The 17699-nt window shown below is 39.6% G+C and overlaps 2 protein-coding genes across 3 annotated transcripts in view; both read left to right on the top strand.

The window, feature by feature from the left end:
• Nucleotides 1–3073, top strand: part of tmc3 (transmembrane channel like 3) — a gene marked incomplete at its 5' end in the record, with an annotated part of 43003 nt that extends 39930 nt beyond the window's left edge. The window contains 2 exons of the mRNA XM_080885519.1: nt 204–477; nt 2022–3073. Coding sequence (XP_080741645.1) covers nt 204–477; nt 2022–3024 — 1277 coding nt within the window. The 3' untranslated portion in view covers nt 3025–3073. The remainder of the gene's footprint in view (nt 1–203; nt 478–2021) is intronic.
• A 546-nt stretch (nt 3074–3619) lies between these two features.
• stard5 (StAR related lipid transfer domain containing 5) lies at nt 3620–17646 on the top strand. 2 transcript variants are annotated; one of them, XM_080884621.1, is made up of 6 exons: nt 3620–4075; nt 6780–6829; nt 8507–8639; nt 12029–12146; nt 14813–14906; nt 14992–17646. In XM_080884621.1, the coding sequence occupies exons 1-6, from the start codon at nt 3986–3988 to the stop codon at nt 15140–15142; spliced, it is 636 nt and encodes a 211-aa protein (XP_080740747.1). In that variant the 5' UTR covers nt 3620–3985; the 3' UTR covers nt 15143–17646. The 2 variants fall into 2 exon arrangements, with proteins under 2 accessions (XP_080740747.1, XP_080740746.1); XM_080884620.1 differs by lacking the exons at nt 3620–4075; nt 6780–6829 and having other exon boundaries at nt 6836–8639.
• Nucleotides 17647–17699: the final 53 nt, after the last annotated feature.

The raw sequence follows: 17699 nt of genomic DNA, 5'->3' as shown, positions 1-17699 counted from the left end.
TTCACACAGGGCCATACAGGTATGGATATTTTTTTACCCTTAATAATAAACACCTTCATTTAGAAACTGCATTTTGTGTTTACTTGTGTTATCTTTGTCTAATTTTTACATTTGTGTGATGATTTGAAACATTTTAGTGTGACAAACATACAAAATCAGGAAGGGCAGACACTTTTTCACACCACTGTATCGCTCTTCTACAGCGAGACTACAGATTCCAGAGGCTGCTGCAGACAAAAAGTCAGATCATGAGGAAAACAACATCGCCAGCCAAGAGTCCTCTAACCACACCCCATCTCCCTGTCAGAATAGCAGCACCACAAACTTTGAATCCCCTGTTCATCGTGGGAATTGCATCCGCACCATCACGAAATCAGTATCTAGAGGAGACCTGAACAGAGGAGGTGTGGCCGGATCTATCAGAAGTCCAGCAGTAACCGTACTGCCCAAACATTGGCTGGAGCACATTCCTAACAGGTCTCACACACTGACATGTTGCTTTAACCAGTCAGGTTTACTTTAGGGGACCTCTTAAAGGCTGAATATAGTGAAACTGTGTTATAAATTTCCTGTATCATATATTCACTATGAAATTATAGCCAGGAGCGATGCCTAATGATATGTTTTGATAAAGTCTCAGTCTAGTTTGCCAATGGAAGAACTCAGACTTGGTCAAACCTGGTAAAACATATACAGCCTGTTGAGAAAGTTTCTTTTTGATGTCCACTTTAAAATATTGGTAACGAAAAAAACGTAAATTAAAAATGATCAAGCAATTCAAATAGTTTCTTTTATACATATTTAAAAGATTAACTGTTATTTCTAACTTATGACATTTCAGAAGTGAACTTCTCTCATGCTGCCCATTATGTAAATCTGTAATCTGTATAGATTTCACTATAATCTAAAAAAATAGGTCTATAATTTTTCATGCAAAGACATAAAACATTAAGTCATGACTATGGCATCCTGCTAGTATGTGTCTCTGCCTCTTCCACATCCCCTAAAGTCAGCTTATTAACATGTATATAGAGATACTATTAATAATATGTATATATCAGGCCCCAAAGTATTTGGACATTGACACAATTCTTTTATAGTTTTGCCTCTGTACACCATAGTAGTGAATTTCAAATTATTTCAAAGCTTTTAACTGTATTTTAAATATGAGGGCCAAAGACAGGAGACTATCACTGGGCCGATAAAACAAAATACAAATATTAGAAAGAACTCCAAAAGTTTAGGGGTGGTCAAATCAACACTTTGGTACAATCAAATAAGAATGAAGGCACTCACAACACCAAGAAACTTGAAAGGCCACAGGAAGACAATGAAAGTGAACAATGACAAAATGATTTCCATGGTTTAGAAAAACAAAAGCATAACGTCTAGCTAAGTCAAGAACACTCTCAAGGCAAGAGACACCAAAATTAAAGAGGGTTTACAACAAGGTGCAAGCCACTGGTTACACCAGAACAAGAGGGCCAGGACTTCTCCAGAAAACATCTAACAGAGTGAACATATTTCTGAAAAAAAAATGTTTGACAGATGAACAAGATTAACTAGTACCAAAATGACGAGAAGAGAAATGTGTGGCAGAGAAAAGGAACAGCTCGTGATCCACAACATGCTAAATTATCTGTCAAACATGGTAGAGACAAAGTTTGTATTGTGGCAAAGGGAACCGAGTTATACTACGCAGATTCGACGAAATGCTGCCAAACTGATCGTCCATGGGTTCCAGGCTTTAGTCAATCATTGACTACAAACGGCTGCCAATCAAGTGCCTCTTGATTTTGATATAACAAGGATTAAACATTCAGCCCCAATTTGCAGCTAAATAATCCTTAATCAGCATTTTATCAGGGGGCAGAGATATGTAAAGACAGTATCATTTTCCCCTGTTCGACAACACTAGTGTTCTGTGGAGAGCACTGACATTTGTAATCCATGGAAAACAACGAAATGTAATCTGCTGTAACACAAAAGCTGATTGTTATTGTTGTCCTTTTTCATTATAGGCCTCCACCTTTTCTTGGTGGTCCTAGTGGTACCTGCAGATCCAAGTCCTACCATCACATGGTATACAATTCTCCACCTCACTGTTCTGACAGCATTCACTCTGACCCCTTGTGCAGGAAGACTGTACATTCTGTTCATCCAGTTGAAGCTGCTGGGATCATTACTGCACAGAGTTATAGAGGACGCCGTGGTCACACCACCCGCTATGTGATTGTCAATGAGCATGAACCCAGGAAAAAGTTGCTGCGCTCAGCCACACGGATCCCACGCCATTATTTCATGGAGGAACCCACAGAGATCATGGAACTGTACCCACGTAATGTCAGACGCTACACACCACGCAATGCTCACAGTAAACCACGTCCTTACCAGTCCCACGCATCACAGCAACATCCAAGTGAAGAGGATGAGGAGGAAGACCAAGGGAAAGGCAGGAGAAAGATGTCACTAGGGAAAACTCATCGGGCCTGCTCACCGTCTAACCTCCAACAGCCAGCACATTTCTACATTGGTGACCGTCTAGAAACCTACATAACTATATCTAAAGAAAACCACACAGCTCAAGGAAGATATGGGGCTCAAGACGTAGATGAAGAGGAGAATGGAGTAGGAGAAATAGCCTGTGGAGATGAAGAGTCACACTCTGAGTCACAGGCTAATGTGAGAGTAGTTGACCCTCTTCTTCTGCAAACCAGATGTCACATTCATTCCCCGAGAAGACAGTATCTGTCTCAAACTCGGGCCAGACATGTTGAGCCTCATGTGAAGTCCAAGACAAAGCAAAAGCTGGAGAATGTGCAGACTGAGTCAGACTCAGCTTCCCTGGCCTCTAGCAGTGACCAGCAGAATAGCAGCAATGACCAGTATATTCAGGTTATCCACAACAAGGAGCGCTATTTGAAGTCTGGAGCCAGGCAAGGACAAATGGCCAAAAAGAAATCCAAAACCAGCTTTGATCTAAAAATCACTGAATCAAATGATCTGGTCTGCTCCAATGTTTGAAATGTTGGTTTCTGTTAAATAATATATGTAGCATTAGGCATTAACTGACACTCTGCACTGAAAGCACACAAAAATGTCATTTCCTTTCTGTGTTTGTGTGATTCCATATCCTTTTGATGCTGTTAAATAATTGCACTAGCTATTGTGGAAGTGCAAAGAACAATAGAAGAATGTGTCTACTTGTGTAACATCAGCAATAAAAACATAAACAACTTAAATAATTACATTTGGTTGCCTTTTATTATAGATGGATAGATAAAATTGTATCCGAGCTGACTAAAAATACCCAGCTTAATTTGCTGTAATCACGGAAGAGGGTGTTCACGGGTGCGTGTGAAGCTGGAGACATTTCTATGAGGACTGAGGGACTTCAAAATATGATAGATGTGAGCTTGCTCTCCCTAAATCAAAAGTATATCACTTTATTAAAAGCCACTGGGCTTTTTATCATGGGAATACTGGAATCACGTTTTCTAAAAGTTCACTGAAATCTATTTGTTAACGTTTAATGAATGAATGAAAAGTAATTAAATAAGGTTTAAAGGTGTTTTGTTTTGAAAGCTACCGGAAGTTTATTGTTTTTGATGACGCGATATCTCAGTAACTGATTCCGGTGCTTTGTTTGTACTTTGGGGAAATTAATTGTGCAAAATTACAATTTTGATGCTTTGAATCAGGCAGGGACAAAAGTCACACCACCCTAAGCCAATGGAAGATAGTTGCTCCGCGATGCGGCCGCTGCGCAGCTCGTCTCATTCATTCTGGCTAACGCTAGCTTTGTAGCGGTGGTCCACACTAACCTGACCAGGGTTTGCGTTTCTAGCCTTCGTTAGGTACTTTTAGCCGCTGGACCTGACTTGTATTGTTAAGATCCAGCGTGACTTCAGTTTTGTGTTTCCCGTCAGCTATTTAATCAGTCTCGTTTGGATTAGGTGAGCAACATTAATTGTTATTCCCAAAAATGGATTTTGAACATAAAGCGAAAGCAGTGGCCGACTGCTTGATGAGCTACAGGAAGGATGAGTCTGGATGGAAAGTCTGCAAGAAATCGGTAAATGTTTCTTACATCCTCATATGAGCTCAACACTATTTCCCTACATTTTCCAGATACATGCTGTTCTCTGGTCTAGTGGGTTAACTGACGTGGCCCGCGTCGGTAGTTCAAAGTTCACAAACGTTAGTTTGGGATTTCTAACTTGAAAGCTTCGCTAATAACATTTTGCATCCCACTCATTCACCACAGAGAAGTAAAACGTGTGTTTTACTACTGACTAGAATACATATTGGTGGTTTGTCAGTACCGGAGTCCGGACTTTCCGTACTCGTACAGGTCAGCTGTTCACACAGGTAGGTTTATAGTATGGAAGCGTTCCTACTGCAGCTCTCCTCTGGATAAATCTGTACTGAGTCCCAATCCTCTGAACCCTTTGCACAGTACTCTGTGAATTTTATTTCTTATATCGATTCTCCTTCAGCCTCATTTATCTGAATTGCCTCGCTGTTCTCAGAGACGCAATTTAGTTTGCATTGAATTTTTGAGTCTCTAATTCACATTCTCCCGTCACAATGCTGGTTTTCACTGAAGTGAACTACCTGCATCTCTGTACAGAAGTTACAGTGCATTGTTAGATCATCCTGCAATTGCGACATGACAGTAATTTGCCTCACATAGTAAATCTGTCCCATATCTATAAAATGAGATCAATCTTATTTTCTCATATTTTTCTTTTGTCATTTAGTGGAACTTCTTTCCTCCTCCCTGCTAAGAGTTTCTGTAACTGCAGTAAAATCCCCTCCATCCATCACTGATCCCAGCTGACTTGTACTGAAGTAAAAAATAAATCCTAAGACTAAAACTACAATAAAGTGCGTTACCAATGAACACTGATTATACAGAACGTTAAGCACATTTTTATCAGTGAATGTAAATCATAATCTTCAGCTGATGGAGAAACAACTCAACAAGCAGTTTTTATTCCAGCAACGTGATGTTCAGAGTTCAGCTGTGACTTTAACAAACTGTTGTTAAAAACTCTAAATATATCAGGAATTTATGCTATGACTTCCGTGATCTGAGCAATTGTTTATTATGTCTGTTGCAATGAATTATGGGACACTGTTCTCTCCCACCTTTTCATAAAGGATGGTCCAGTGTACCCTCTGCTAATGGAAGCATTGAAACTCCTTTCTTTATTATTTGGAGAATTGGAACAGCTCTTGTTAAGGCTGCCACACAGATACTTCCAGGTCACATCTCTCAGTTAGGAGCCTGCCGAATCAAAATGAATTCTGTTTTCTGGCAGGCGGTGACATTCTACTTTATTTAACAAAAATTCAAAAGAAAAAAACAGGAATACAGAGGAAGTCCAGATGTCATGGTTTCCTAGTAGCAGGCGATTCATGCACATCCATTTAAGGTTTTGTAAGTGAGTTGTTACTTCTATTTTTAGACATTTGTATAAAAGTTAAAAATTGAGGTTAAATGATCACAATTCAGGTTTGGATTTACACATCTGTCAAATTGCTTTGTATTTGTATGTGGATTGGAATTTGTGAGTCCTCAAAAGTTAGACAGAAATCACTGTACACTGTACAGTACATGACTATAGGTCAGGAGCAGGTCATCTGTTAATCGAAAGCTTGGCAGTTCGATACCTGGCTGCTCCAAGGTGCATGCCAAATATCCTTGGACAAGATGCTAACCCCAAATTCTCTGATGCACATCGATGTGTGAATGTGCGTGAATGTTAGATAGAAAGTTGTTAAATATAGAAAAAAAGAGAAAACATGCTACATAAGAACCAGTCCATTTATCATGCGTAAATCTTACATGTATGCATTTGTAACACTGAGGGAAATCTCTCTGCTAGGAGAGACCTGGCAGATTGCTAGCAGTCTCTGGTGGGTAAGTCTACTGGTAGAAATTCATCATCATCTGCAGGGTTTATTTAAGCTGATGCTAGCTGAGAGCAGAAAACGTTTAACTTAGTGATGAATTCAGATGACAAACTTCATCATTAGTTATTAAGCTGATATCAGTGTTAGCCTGCTGTTATCCAAGAAGAGTAGGATCAACATCAAAGTGTTCCACACTACCTGGTTTATCCATATTCAAATATACAGAGATTCGTTTGCATATACCTAGTTCAGAGGATGAGCCACAGGGATATTCAACCGTAGTGTTCCCCCATCTGCAGCTACGCGCTGACTGAAGAACATTAACCTTTAGAGGTTAATGTATTTGTGGGGTTTGTAACTTGTAAATCTATGTTTTCTAATAGAGGGTTGATGAACTGGTCTGTTTATTTAGAAAATGAAACGGGAACAGAGTGGAAGCCCAGATGTCACAGTTTTCCTATGGGACTTGAACATAACATACATTTGTGGATCTCATGTATTTTAGACACATGTATGCACAAGAAGCTTTTAAAAAGAAAAATGATTCGATTTGTGCAACTCCAATTAAAAAAGTTGCACACAGATGATCGCTGTTTATTTTAAATGTGTGCATCAAGTTTGGATGGACACATTTGTAAAATTGTTTTTTTTTTGTATGTGAATTGAAGCACACATTTGTGTGTACCCAAAGGTCACACACAAATCACTGTGCACACTTGTAAATCTTACACACTTGTGTATCATATACATGTGTAACTCTTTTCATGCAAATTTCTCTGCATAGGTTTTCAACAGACCTGACACGGTCCAGTATAACCAAATGCTGTTCACAGTTATTGTTCCGTTTTCTTTGGCAGAACGATGTCATTGTGTCATGGCGACCCTCGTCTGAGTTCCCGGGGAATCTGTGAGGAATCTGTCCTTTTTTCACTTCTTTTGCACTATTGGTTTCCTGAAGTATTAAGCACGCATCAAATATACAGATTAGTGCTTTTCTGGAGAAAACATTGCTGTGCAGGTGCAAGAATAAAAACAGACATAAGGATAATAGTGACTTCTTAAACATATCAAAGCAGAAATGCCTCAGAAAAACGTTTGTGCTTGTTGGGGTTCCTGGAATATTGGTTTTTTGCACTTCTGTTCATCAGTAATTGTAATCATACATTTATCTGTGGAGGATTTTATTCAACTTCTAGTTTAACTCAGATAAAAAAAAATAGAGTAGTGTGTGTTCTTGACTTTAAAGTGCAGGTATCAAGGGGAATCTACCAGTTCATGGTGGAAATTCCCTTTTCAGTGCAGCTGGCCAAACGATAAGGAACCCATTTACTGGTTAAGAGACACAGATAGTGGACAGCATATACTCAGTTTCTTAAGATAAAACTAACTCCTTGTTACTGCCAGGGGCAGCACAAAAGTGACCCTCTGGGACTGATTTTTAGTTTTAGTGTTCTTATTTTCCACCAAGTTATCAGTTATGTTACTAGTTAGCTAACAGAAACCAGTGCAAGTCTGTTGACTGCAACCAGCCAACAAACCCAATGATGTCACATTCTGTTCTGCCACAAGATGGCGTTAAGTGATTCAAGTTTTTAAAGCACGTTTATTTCTTAAGTCCAGCTACATAGACAAGTTTTACATCTGTGTCTGTTTTTGAGGGCAGAGCTAGGACCTGGCGTGCACATATGTGGACATCACAGTTTGGGTTGTCTAGACCAAAATACAAAGTTTTGCTCTGGGGCCTGATATCCACGCACGAGGACATAAAACTACCACTGTTCTTTTGAAATTTAAAGCGAATGTCCTCATATGTGGATCTCATCTTTCTCAGAAACAAATATTAAAAAAAGCCAAAACATCTAATTCTTTGTTTTTACATTCATCAGGTCCCAAAGAGAAATGAAAAACGAAATGAAAGAGTTTGGGTCTTAGGAGCTTAAATATGTGTAGAATATAAATTATTTCATTACACTGGCCTCATAATGAAAGCTTGTAAAGTTACAGCAGATCATTATTACTTATCCTAATGTCTGATGACGATATGAACCTAAAAATTGGCATATAGCTGAACTGCATTGCATAAATCAGAGTGTATTATTATGCTGAGTTCTTTTATTCGTGTAGCACAAGTGTACAACAACAGTTGTTTCAATGTTCTTTACAACATAAAGTAAAGACCCTACAAAATGATCCAATAATCCTCTTTAAGCCAGAAACTGGTTACAGTGGGAGGAAAAACTGCACTCAGGAAAGACACTGAGGGTAAAAATGGGCTGCTCTCTAATTAGATATCTTTTTTTTAAATTGATCATTTCATAGCTCCTATTTAAAGGAATCAGTTTGGAGCCATTGCAGTTTTCAGAAAAGCTAGTGAGTCCACTTTACATACTTAAATGCAGAGCTTTAATAATGCTCAGTGCATCACCTGCATGCGAATGTTTTTGCAAGTGGCATTTCTAACAGAATGTTTTGCTTCTGTTATCTGTGTGCGTAGGTCAAATTGTTTTCTTATACAACAGTGTGGTAGTCCTGCCTTCATAATCTTCTCTCCTCACTATGTGCCATTATCTGATTACACTGGCAGTTATAAGGGTGACGGGATTGTCAACGGCACTCCTGAAAAAGTGTGGGAATGTCTTAAACCGGTGCCCAATGGACTCAGAGTCAAATGGGACAACAATGTCAAAAGGTTTGAGGTTCTGGAACAAATTACAGAGGTGTGTTATTTTTTGTCTCCTTTCTGTTCAAACAATGTTTTGTGATTATTTTCATTATTATTATTTATTTAACCATAGAGTTTTCATGTACACTGGGGGAAATACTTATTTGATCCCAAGCTGAAGTTTGCACAAAAACAAACGTTTTTTGTTTTTTTTTTCAATTTACAGTAGTTTTCTTTAATAACAAGAGACTGAATATCAACCAAAAATCCAGAAAAACACATCACATAAAGGTTATAAATTGATTTGCATGCCTTTGAATTTCACTGAGATAAGTATTTGATCAATCAGAATTCAGTCTCCCACAGATTAGTCATCCAACAACATACTACTGATCTCAACGTGTTGATGAAATGAGATCAATGAAAATGACACCTGTTGGTGCAAATATTTGGAAATGGAAGAAATATAAAATGACAACAAGTCTCTCTTAGTCGGGAGTCCATGCAAGATCTTGCCTCATGGGTAAATCATGAGAAAGGTGCTGGACCAGTTCACAGCTACATGGGAGAAACTTGTTAATGATTAAGACAGATTAGGGGACCATGACATCAAGAACAGCATTGTTCGCATTATGCTTTGGGACTGTTTTTCTGCTAAGGGTACAGGACAGTTTGACTGTATTGAGGGGCCAATGGACAGGTCTGTGTACCATAAAATGAGTCATCCAGAATGACGGTGATCCAAAACATACTGCAATGGCAATAAAGGAGCGACTTAACACAAAACGCACTTGGTCATAGATTGGCTCAGCCAGTCTCCAGACCCGTTTTCATATAGAAAGTCTGGAACGAGTTGAAACTTCAAATTTAGAGAGTTTCTAGAGGAGTGGGCCAAAGCCCGTCCTGAGATGCATGCAAACCTGGCAACCAGGAAGAGTTTCACTACAAAGTCGTGTTTGCTTGGATCAAATACTTTTTCCCCTCAATAACAAGCAGATCAGTTTCCAACTTTTATGTAATGTGTTGTTTCTCTGCATTTCTGAGTAACTATTCTGTCTCTCTCTTCATTAAAATGAAACCACCAGAAAAATTAGGAACTGTTCATTTCTTTGTGAATAAACTTATAAATGCAGTTGGGATCAAATCATTTTTTGCCCCACTGTAGTTTTCCCCTCACATTCTTTAAAGTTCCATCAAGTCATTCAATTTTTAATTTTATTTAAAGCTGCATCAGTTTTTTGTGTTTTGTTTTGTTTTTGCTTTCCTCAAAACTATTTGGAAATCTTATATTAACCAGCATCTATTAATAAGTAGTATGAATGAAAGCACTTCTCACATCTCTTGCCATGGTTACGTGTTTGTCTGTTAATGAAAACTGATAAATTGGACCAATTAGGAAAAGTCACTTACTTTATTTTAAAATGAAATTCTTGCCTGGTGCAGTTTTAAGTGCTTATGCGCTTCACTTGTTCCACATTTGCTCACATTACAGCCGCACTCCACAATGGGTTAAATGTATTTTTCACCTCAGAGTTCTACACAATTTTTGCGTCATAACTTTTGCACTGTCCACTTCCTGCTGTGACAAAACAAATTTCCCACGTGTGGGACTAATAAAGGTTATCTTATCTTATCTTATCTTACACACAACACCCCATAATGATGAAATGTAAAAGAAAATAAAATAAAAATGTTGGCTTGAAATTCTTGCAAGTTTATTAAAAATAGAAAAACAAAAGTAACTTAACAGTCTTTGCCGTGACAGGTACAACTGAGCTCGGGTGCATCCTGTTCCCACTGATCATTTTTTAGATCTCCACCTGTGACATGTTCAGTTAATTGGACGTGATTTGGAAACGAACACATCTATCTAAGATCCTCTGGCAGTCTATGTCAGAGCACAAACCGAGTCATAAAATCCAAGGAATTGTCTGTAGACCTTCAAGACAGGATTGTATGAAGGCACAGATCTGGAGAAGCGTACAGGAAGAAATCTGCAGCATTGAAAGTCCCAGTGAGCACAGTGATCTTCATCATCTGTACATGGAAGAACTTTGGGACCACCAGTTATCTTCCTAGAGCAATCTGATCCTTAGTCAAGGAGGTGACAGTCCACTCACTCTCCAGCATTGCTATGTGGAGAGAGAATGAAAGCCACTTGTTTGTAAAAGGCATATGACAGCTGGAGTTTGCCAAAAGGCACCTGAAAGACTCGGATTAGAGAAACAAGATTCTCTGATACGATGAAACAAAGATTTAACTCTTTGGTCTGAATGCTAAATGTCATATCTGGAGGAAACATGGCACGCTCATCACCTGGTCAACCGTCAAGAGACAGGTGGGACTGAAAGATATTGAAGTGCTCCTGGTTTACCTCTCATTACATCTGAGAGAGGGTAAAAGTGCTTAATGTCTACAGGTGATACAGAGTTTATCTGTGTGTCAGTTTGCTATTAGTGAATCATCTTTCATTTTAGTCAAAAATGACAGAATCAAACACAGAATCCAAAGGTGTATGTGATTTTACTCATAGTTAACTGCTTCTTACAGGTTGCTCTATTCGGGGCCTACTTTTCCAGACCACTGTATCCTAATCCAGTTGGTTACCAGGTGCACGGATTTAGAGGAGAGCTACTGATAACTGGTGTGACTGAGAGGAATGCTTGAGCATAGGAACACTGGCAAATGTTCATGTTGGGTCTGTGTTTCCACAAGCCCCGCTAATTCTAGAGACTTATTCATCATGAAGAAAACAAGACAGTCGATCGATCGATTATTTGCACAAGGGAGGCCTCGTCTGTGTCCACCACGAAAGTGACCCCCAGATCTGACCACCTCCTGCTACCTTTTATTGGGAGACAGTTCACACAAAACACGTCAGAACAAAGCCACGCCCCCTTGGTTCTAAGACAAAGCATTTTATGTATATGTGTGGACTTGTGTAAGAGTGTGTGTGTGTGTGTGCGTGAGACCTCCTGCTGACCAAAGGGTCGTAAACCCAGGAAGTTTACATCAAAAGAAACAGATCTTTCAGATAGGATGTATCTACAATAAAACCTCCCCCAGCACAGAGTGGTTGGAGAGGTGGTCAGGATCAAAGCTTTGATCCTACTGCTTGAACTAAGACTGTACAAATTTAAGAAACACAATGGCAACATTCAACAATTAGACTTAACATCTCAGATGGAGCAGGGTTGGCAAACAGAGGGTTGAGTAAATTTGCAATAATTTCAAGCAAACTTTTTGACTTTGTCATTATAGGATGTTGTGTGTGGAGGTTAGGGGTAAAAAATACTTTAATTCATTTTGGAATAAGGTTGAACCATGATAAACATGATAAACACTGCGAATACTTTCTGGATGAACTGATATCAAAATGTGGATCATATTTGTTCTTTGTTAAGCTTTATTGAGTACGTCCCCTTGTCGTCCACTCTTGTGCAGGACATCTCGATCTGCCGAACAGTCACGCCCTCTGCAGCTATGGGCATCATAGCACCACGAGACTTTGTAGATGTTATTTTAATTAAGCAATACGAAGATGGCAGCATTTCTTCAAATGGTGCGTAATGACTCAATGTTTGTCTCTCACTCTTCTTGTACTTCTGTCTTTTTTTACTCTCTAAGGTTGATTGTGATGCGCACTTAAGCACCGTTTTTACTTCCATGGCTCTTTGAGATGTTATGATGATTGGGATAAATCGTGGGAGAAATAATTATCTGATCGCCTGTAAACTTGCACAGAAACGAACAGCGTTGGCTGCTTCAGCACCGTGCTGACCCAATCATGTGGTTAGAGTCAGAGCCAAGTCAGGTTAGTTTGAGGCACACAGTTTACGGTGCCACTCAACATGTCGTCCACCTCTCAGTTTTTGTAAGCTGGGTTGAAGAAACGAGTGATTGATCTTGAAGGGTTTTTTGCACCATTTTAGTTACATTTTAGCAAAGAAGCTCAGAGACGTACAGATACACAGATGGAGGCCCGAGCCTCGGCCATAACAACATATCAAAGCTTATGTGGTGATACTGTCTGAGTAGCGACACTTATGGTTATACCTATATTGTTATATACCGCAGCAGCTTTCTGCAGCGTAATGGTGGGTATAAATACAAGTGTCTGTGAAATGAGGTTTCGGCAGAGGGCAACGCGACCATTACAGCGAGTATACTGTGGCCTTTAAGGTGCCCATATACCCTCTGCAGTGGTTGCTTCGCTCGCCGCCCCACAGTCATCACACAGATGCAGTCATTTATACCCGCCGATAAGGCACAAGAAGACGCTGCAGTTTTCTCCTAAATGATAGGTATCGCCACTCAGATAATATTGCATCATACTTGCTGATAAAGTCGAGAAGAAGTCAAAACCAGAAGCCAGGACTTTGTCAAGTGGTTGCTTTTTGCAAAGTTCCTTCCACAAACTCAAATTTGTAAATGGTTGCAACATCTTCCTCTGTGTGTCAGTGTATCTCTGAAAACGGTGGTTAAAAAAACCTGCATGATCGTACACTTCTCTTCAACGCACCAGGCTGCAAAAAAATAAATAAATAAATGGTGCAAGACCGGCCGACGTGCCACAAAAATGATGTCTTGCAACGCAGGATGTGATGTGAAAATCGCCATGTGACACAAGCAACACGGTGAGCATAAAACAGCCTTAGGAGGAGCAGCCAGGAGCAGTGTGTGTGCCGTTTGGGCTGCTGCAGCCGTATACACCAGTACGCTCGTAAAGTGAGAGCAGTACGACAGCACTCTGACAGACAGCCCAAGTTCTAAAGACGACGACACTTGGTGATGTAAAGATGTATGACAAAGAAGCAGAGTGGTATACGCAAAGACAACTAACTTTATGAGTCATTTTTTATTATTTTAAGCAGTGCTGTCCATGTGCAATGCACAGTTGACTTTTACCTGCACAATGCAGCGCATGAACAGTCTGGGACACTTTCTCCCTGACAGTGATATCACAAATGTCGACTTTATTGTAAAAGACATGATAACAGTGGAGTTGAAAATACTGGCTGTAACTGGATGATTAAAGCAGCTGACCTACTCCCTGGCCATAAAGTCAATTCAGTTTTTGTCGTGAATCGCTGTGTGGCAGGCAGGAGATTGGACCAAATGCAGGACTCACGGACATTGAAGGAGAGAACTGAAGAAGGCAGCTTTATTTTGGCTGTAAAACTCTTCATACAGAAAACAACCTGAAAACAGGGAACTAGAAATACCAACGTAAATATATACACTAAGACACTGGAAACCAGAGCTAGAAACTACAAGGAGCACAGAAGGAAAAACAGCATATTGAGGGTACGACGCGACAACGAGCAGGCGAAGACAGAGGACTAAAATGCACAACAGAGAAATCAGGGAATGGGAGACTGGAGGGAAACACAGCTGGAAATAATCAGGCAGACGAGACGGGGACAGAAGCTGAGCACAGAACAGAGCTATCAAAAATAAAACAGGAAGCACATGACAGGGACAGCGATGGGGTTATATGGTGCTACAAGGTCATTAAGATAAGATGGGGCCTGATTATTTAAGACCTTGTATGTGAGGAGCAGGATTTTGAATTCTGGATTTAACAGGAAGCCAAAACAGGAGAAATCTGCTCTCTCTTTCTAGTCCCTGTCAGGACTCTTGCTGCAGCATTTTGGATTAGCTGAAGGCTTTTCAGGGAGTTTTTAGGACTTCCTGATAATAATGAATTACAGTCGTCCAGCCTGGAAGTAATAAATGCATGAACTAGTTTTTCAGCGTCACTCTGAGACAGGATATTTCTAACTTTAGAGATGTTGCACAAATGGAAGAACGCAGTCTTACATATTTGTTTAATATGTGCGTTGAAGGACATGTCCTGGTCAAAAACAGACATAATAAATAAATGAATAGGACATTCGTTAGAGAAAGGTATAGAAGAAAATAACTGAGGTAAAATCACTATATTATCAGAAGCATTTGCCTGTTCTGAAGACGCCATCAGTTTCAGTGATCAGTGGAGCGTTAGGAACTACAATGCAACAAACTGATGCAAAATATGCTGGTTACTGTTCATATGCGTGAGACATGCAATAGCATTTTTATTGTGATGAGGTTAAAGTGCACGTTTACATTGTTACAATCTAATATTCTCAAAAACGTTATGAATCTTTGATTTATTCTCACATGGACCGGTATAAATAGACTCATATGGTTATGTGCTTGTATCTTTTGTGTGATATCAAAAAGCTACCAATACAATTCACCCGAGCTGCGCTCCCCAGTCTGGCTACGTGAGAGGATTCAACCATCCCTGTGGTTGCATCTGTGTCCCCGTCTCAGGGTGAGTAACTAAACAATGCATTTCATTTGTGTGTGTTTGTGTGTGTGTTAAAAGTTTCTCTCTTTTTCCCCCTTGTTTTTTCCAGAGAGCCCAACAAAACCCAGGTGCTGACTTTTTTCCAAACCGACCTAGGAGGCTACCTCCCTCGCTCTGTGGTTGACTCATTCTTCCCCTCCAGCATGGCGGAGTTCTACAGCAACCTGGCCAAGTCTGTTAAATCACTCAAGGACTTTTGACACAAAGAGTTCAATTCCTGCCTGAGGGCTGCTCACGAGTAGTTCAGATGTTCATGCCATTTTTAACAGTCTAAGTCAACAGTAACGAACAAGCTCAGATTATCAGATGATCACATGAACATAGACGTATTTGTACACGTGTTAAAAGCATGAAAAACATTCCTTTTTTATGAGAATAGTGTGGCATTAGACATTTCCTCTTCTTACTTGCGTGTATAGTAAACATGCACATTGCACGGCTCTTAGTCAACGTATGCTGATATCGTTTATTGGTTTTAACTTCATACCTCACATTTACAGCTGGTAAAAGAAGTATGAAACACATCACCGATGTTTCAAGTAAATATATTTCTAAAGTTCCTATTGACCCTTAAATTTTTACTATGTGTGTAACAACCCAGTTAATCCACACATGCAAAGAAATCAAACCATAGAGGTTCATAAAGTTATTTATAATAACAAAAAGGGGCAGAGGTTAAACACGTGAAGAAAGTCATGACTGCAACTGAAATCCATCAGTAATTAGAACGCAATCCTGCCACTCAGTGCAAATTAATATGAGCTTGTTCAGTCCCACCTGATGGCTTATAAAAAGTAACATTACCAAGGTGTCACACAAGAATCTCATGATGCTCTGCAGCAACTTTATTGTTGCAAACGATACTGATGGCACTGGTTACAGAGGAGGTTTTAAAATACTGAAGGTTCCAGTGAGCACTGTTGGGACCATAATCTGACCAAAAACCAGCCACAACCAGGTGATTCCTGCAACATTTCAGACAGAGGAGTGAAAAGAATAATCAGAGGAGTTTTCCAGCAGTGAAGGACCACTTGTAGAAAGCTACAGAAACACCTGGATCAGTAGGTACTGTTATTTCAAAGAAAAAATGAATGCACTCCACCCCCATGGCCTGTATCCATGTTCACCATGCGTAACTTCATTGCTGAATAAAAAGCATGTTGAAATACGTTTAAAGTTTGCTGAACTTTTAAACAAATGCTGGGAGAATAAAGTCTGTTCAGATGAGACCAAAACTGAACTGTTTGATGCCATAATAGAGATCATCAGAATCAGAATACTTTATTAATCCCGAAGGAAATTATGGAAAATTATCAAATTATTATCATCATCATATTATCCAAGAAACGCTATACCAACGGTGAAGTTTGGTGACAGGAACATCAAGGTGTGGGGCTGTGTTTTCAGCTTAGGGTGCTGGCATGCTTCACATAAGTAAATGAAGGATGTGTGGGGAGTGTACGGAGACATTCTTGATAAGAATCTGCTGCTTAAAGACTGTTTATGGGGAAGAGTGGGCCACAACTCCCAGCAATGCATAGTTCTTCATCTTGAAGCTGCCATCACCAACAAAGGCTTCTGGATAAATTTCAGTAACCATGTTCAATACTTACACATCATTTTTTGACATCTATGGTTTGATTTCTTTGCATGTGTGGATTGGATGGGCTGTTACTGACATCTGTTAGAATTTCATGACAGTAGCACTGTTACAAATATTTACTTAAAAAATGAGTGACATTTTCTATACTTATTTTACCTGCTTGTTCGTGTTGTACTTGAATTCCTGTGGTTTTGTTCACCTGCAAACGATGAATATCTACCTCTTTTATCAGTTATACTAAAACGATGAAGTATACATTGGAATTCGTGGGGAGCCCTTGTAAGCAAAACTTTTTTTTTTCCTTCTGGCGAACCTAAAATGCCTTTAAATTGGATATTTTTAATGCTGTTCACCTGAGCAGAAGCGTCTTCCTGTGACTTTCATGGCTGTGTTTTCTGAAGCACAGTTTCCATTCAGTGGAACTTTGGTAGACTGGTTCAGTAATGACCAAATCAATTATATTTCATTTAGGAAAACCTAAAAAGGTTTTTCTTTTTTGTTGTTGTCAATTTTATACCAATTTATAAAACTACGACTGACAGATTTGATGTAAAAAGTTTTGAAAAATAACTATTTTAAGTGGCATGAGGTAACTGCGTGTGTAAGACAGAATGATAAGAATAACTGCTGTGTAACTGGCTTAAGATATCAAACTGTTACAACCCAATTCAAAAGAAAAAGGAAATTTTCGGTGACGGTGAAGTAGGGCTGCTCAATTAATCGAATTTTAATCTCGATTACGATCTGGGCTTTCAACGATCATTAAAAATGACTGAGCCGATTATTAGCCCCTCCCTCGTGCTTTACTCTCGCGCTGCTCCGTGTGGCAAATCGAGCGCACCTCTCTGCATTTCGAACACGTGTCACAACAATTAAGAGCAGCGGTCTCCAACCTTTTTTTGCACCACAGACCGGTTTATGCCCGACAACATTTTCACGGACCGGCCTTTAAGGTGTCGCGGATAAATACAACAAAATGAAACTAGTACCGGTACCGAAAAAAAGATTTATTCATAACACACGTGAACAGACCCAGGAAAACAGAGTAAACGATAAAAACGATAACAAAATAACGCTGAAAACCGATAAAAACCCTGAAAACCACACCTGAGCCTCAACGCTCGCGGCCCGGTACCAAACGACTCACGGACCGG

The sequence above is a fragment of the Rhamphochromis sp. 'chilingali' genome (assembly GCF_963969265.1).
Source record: "Rhamphochromis sp. 'chilingali' genome assembly, chromosome: 6".
Classification (NCBI taxonomy): Eukaryota; Metazoa; Chordata; class Actinopteri; order Cichliformes; family Cichlidae; genus Rhamphochromis; species Rhamphochromis sp. 'chilingali'.
Note: the sequence above shows the minus strand (reverse complement) of the source record. Positions and strands in the feature narration are given on the sequence as shown.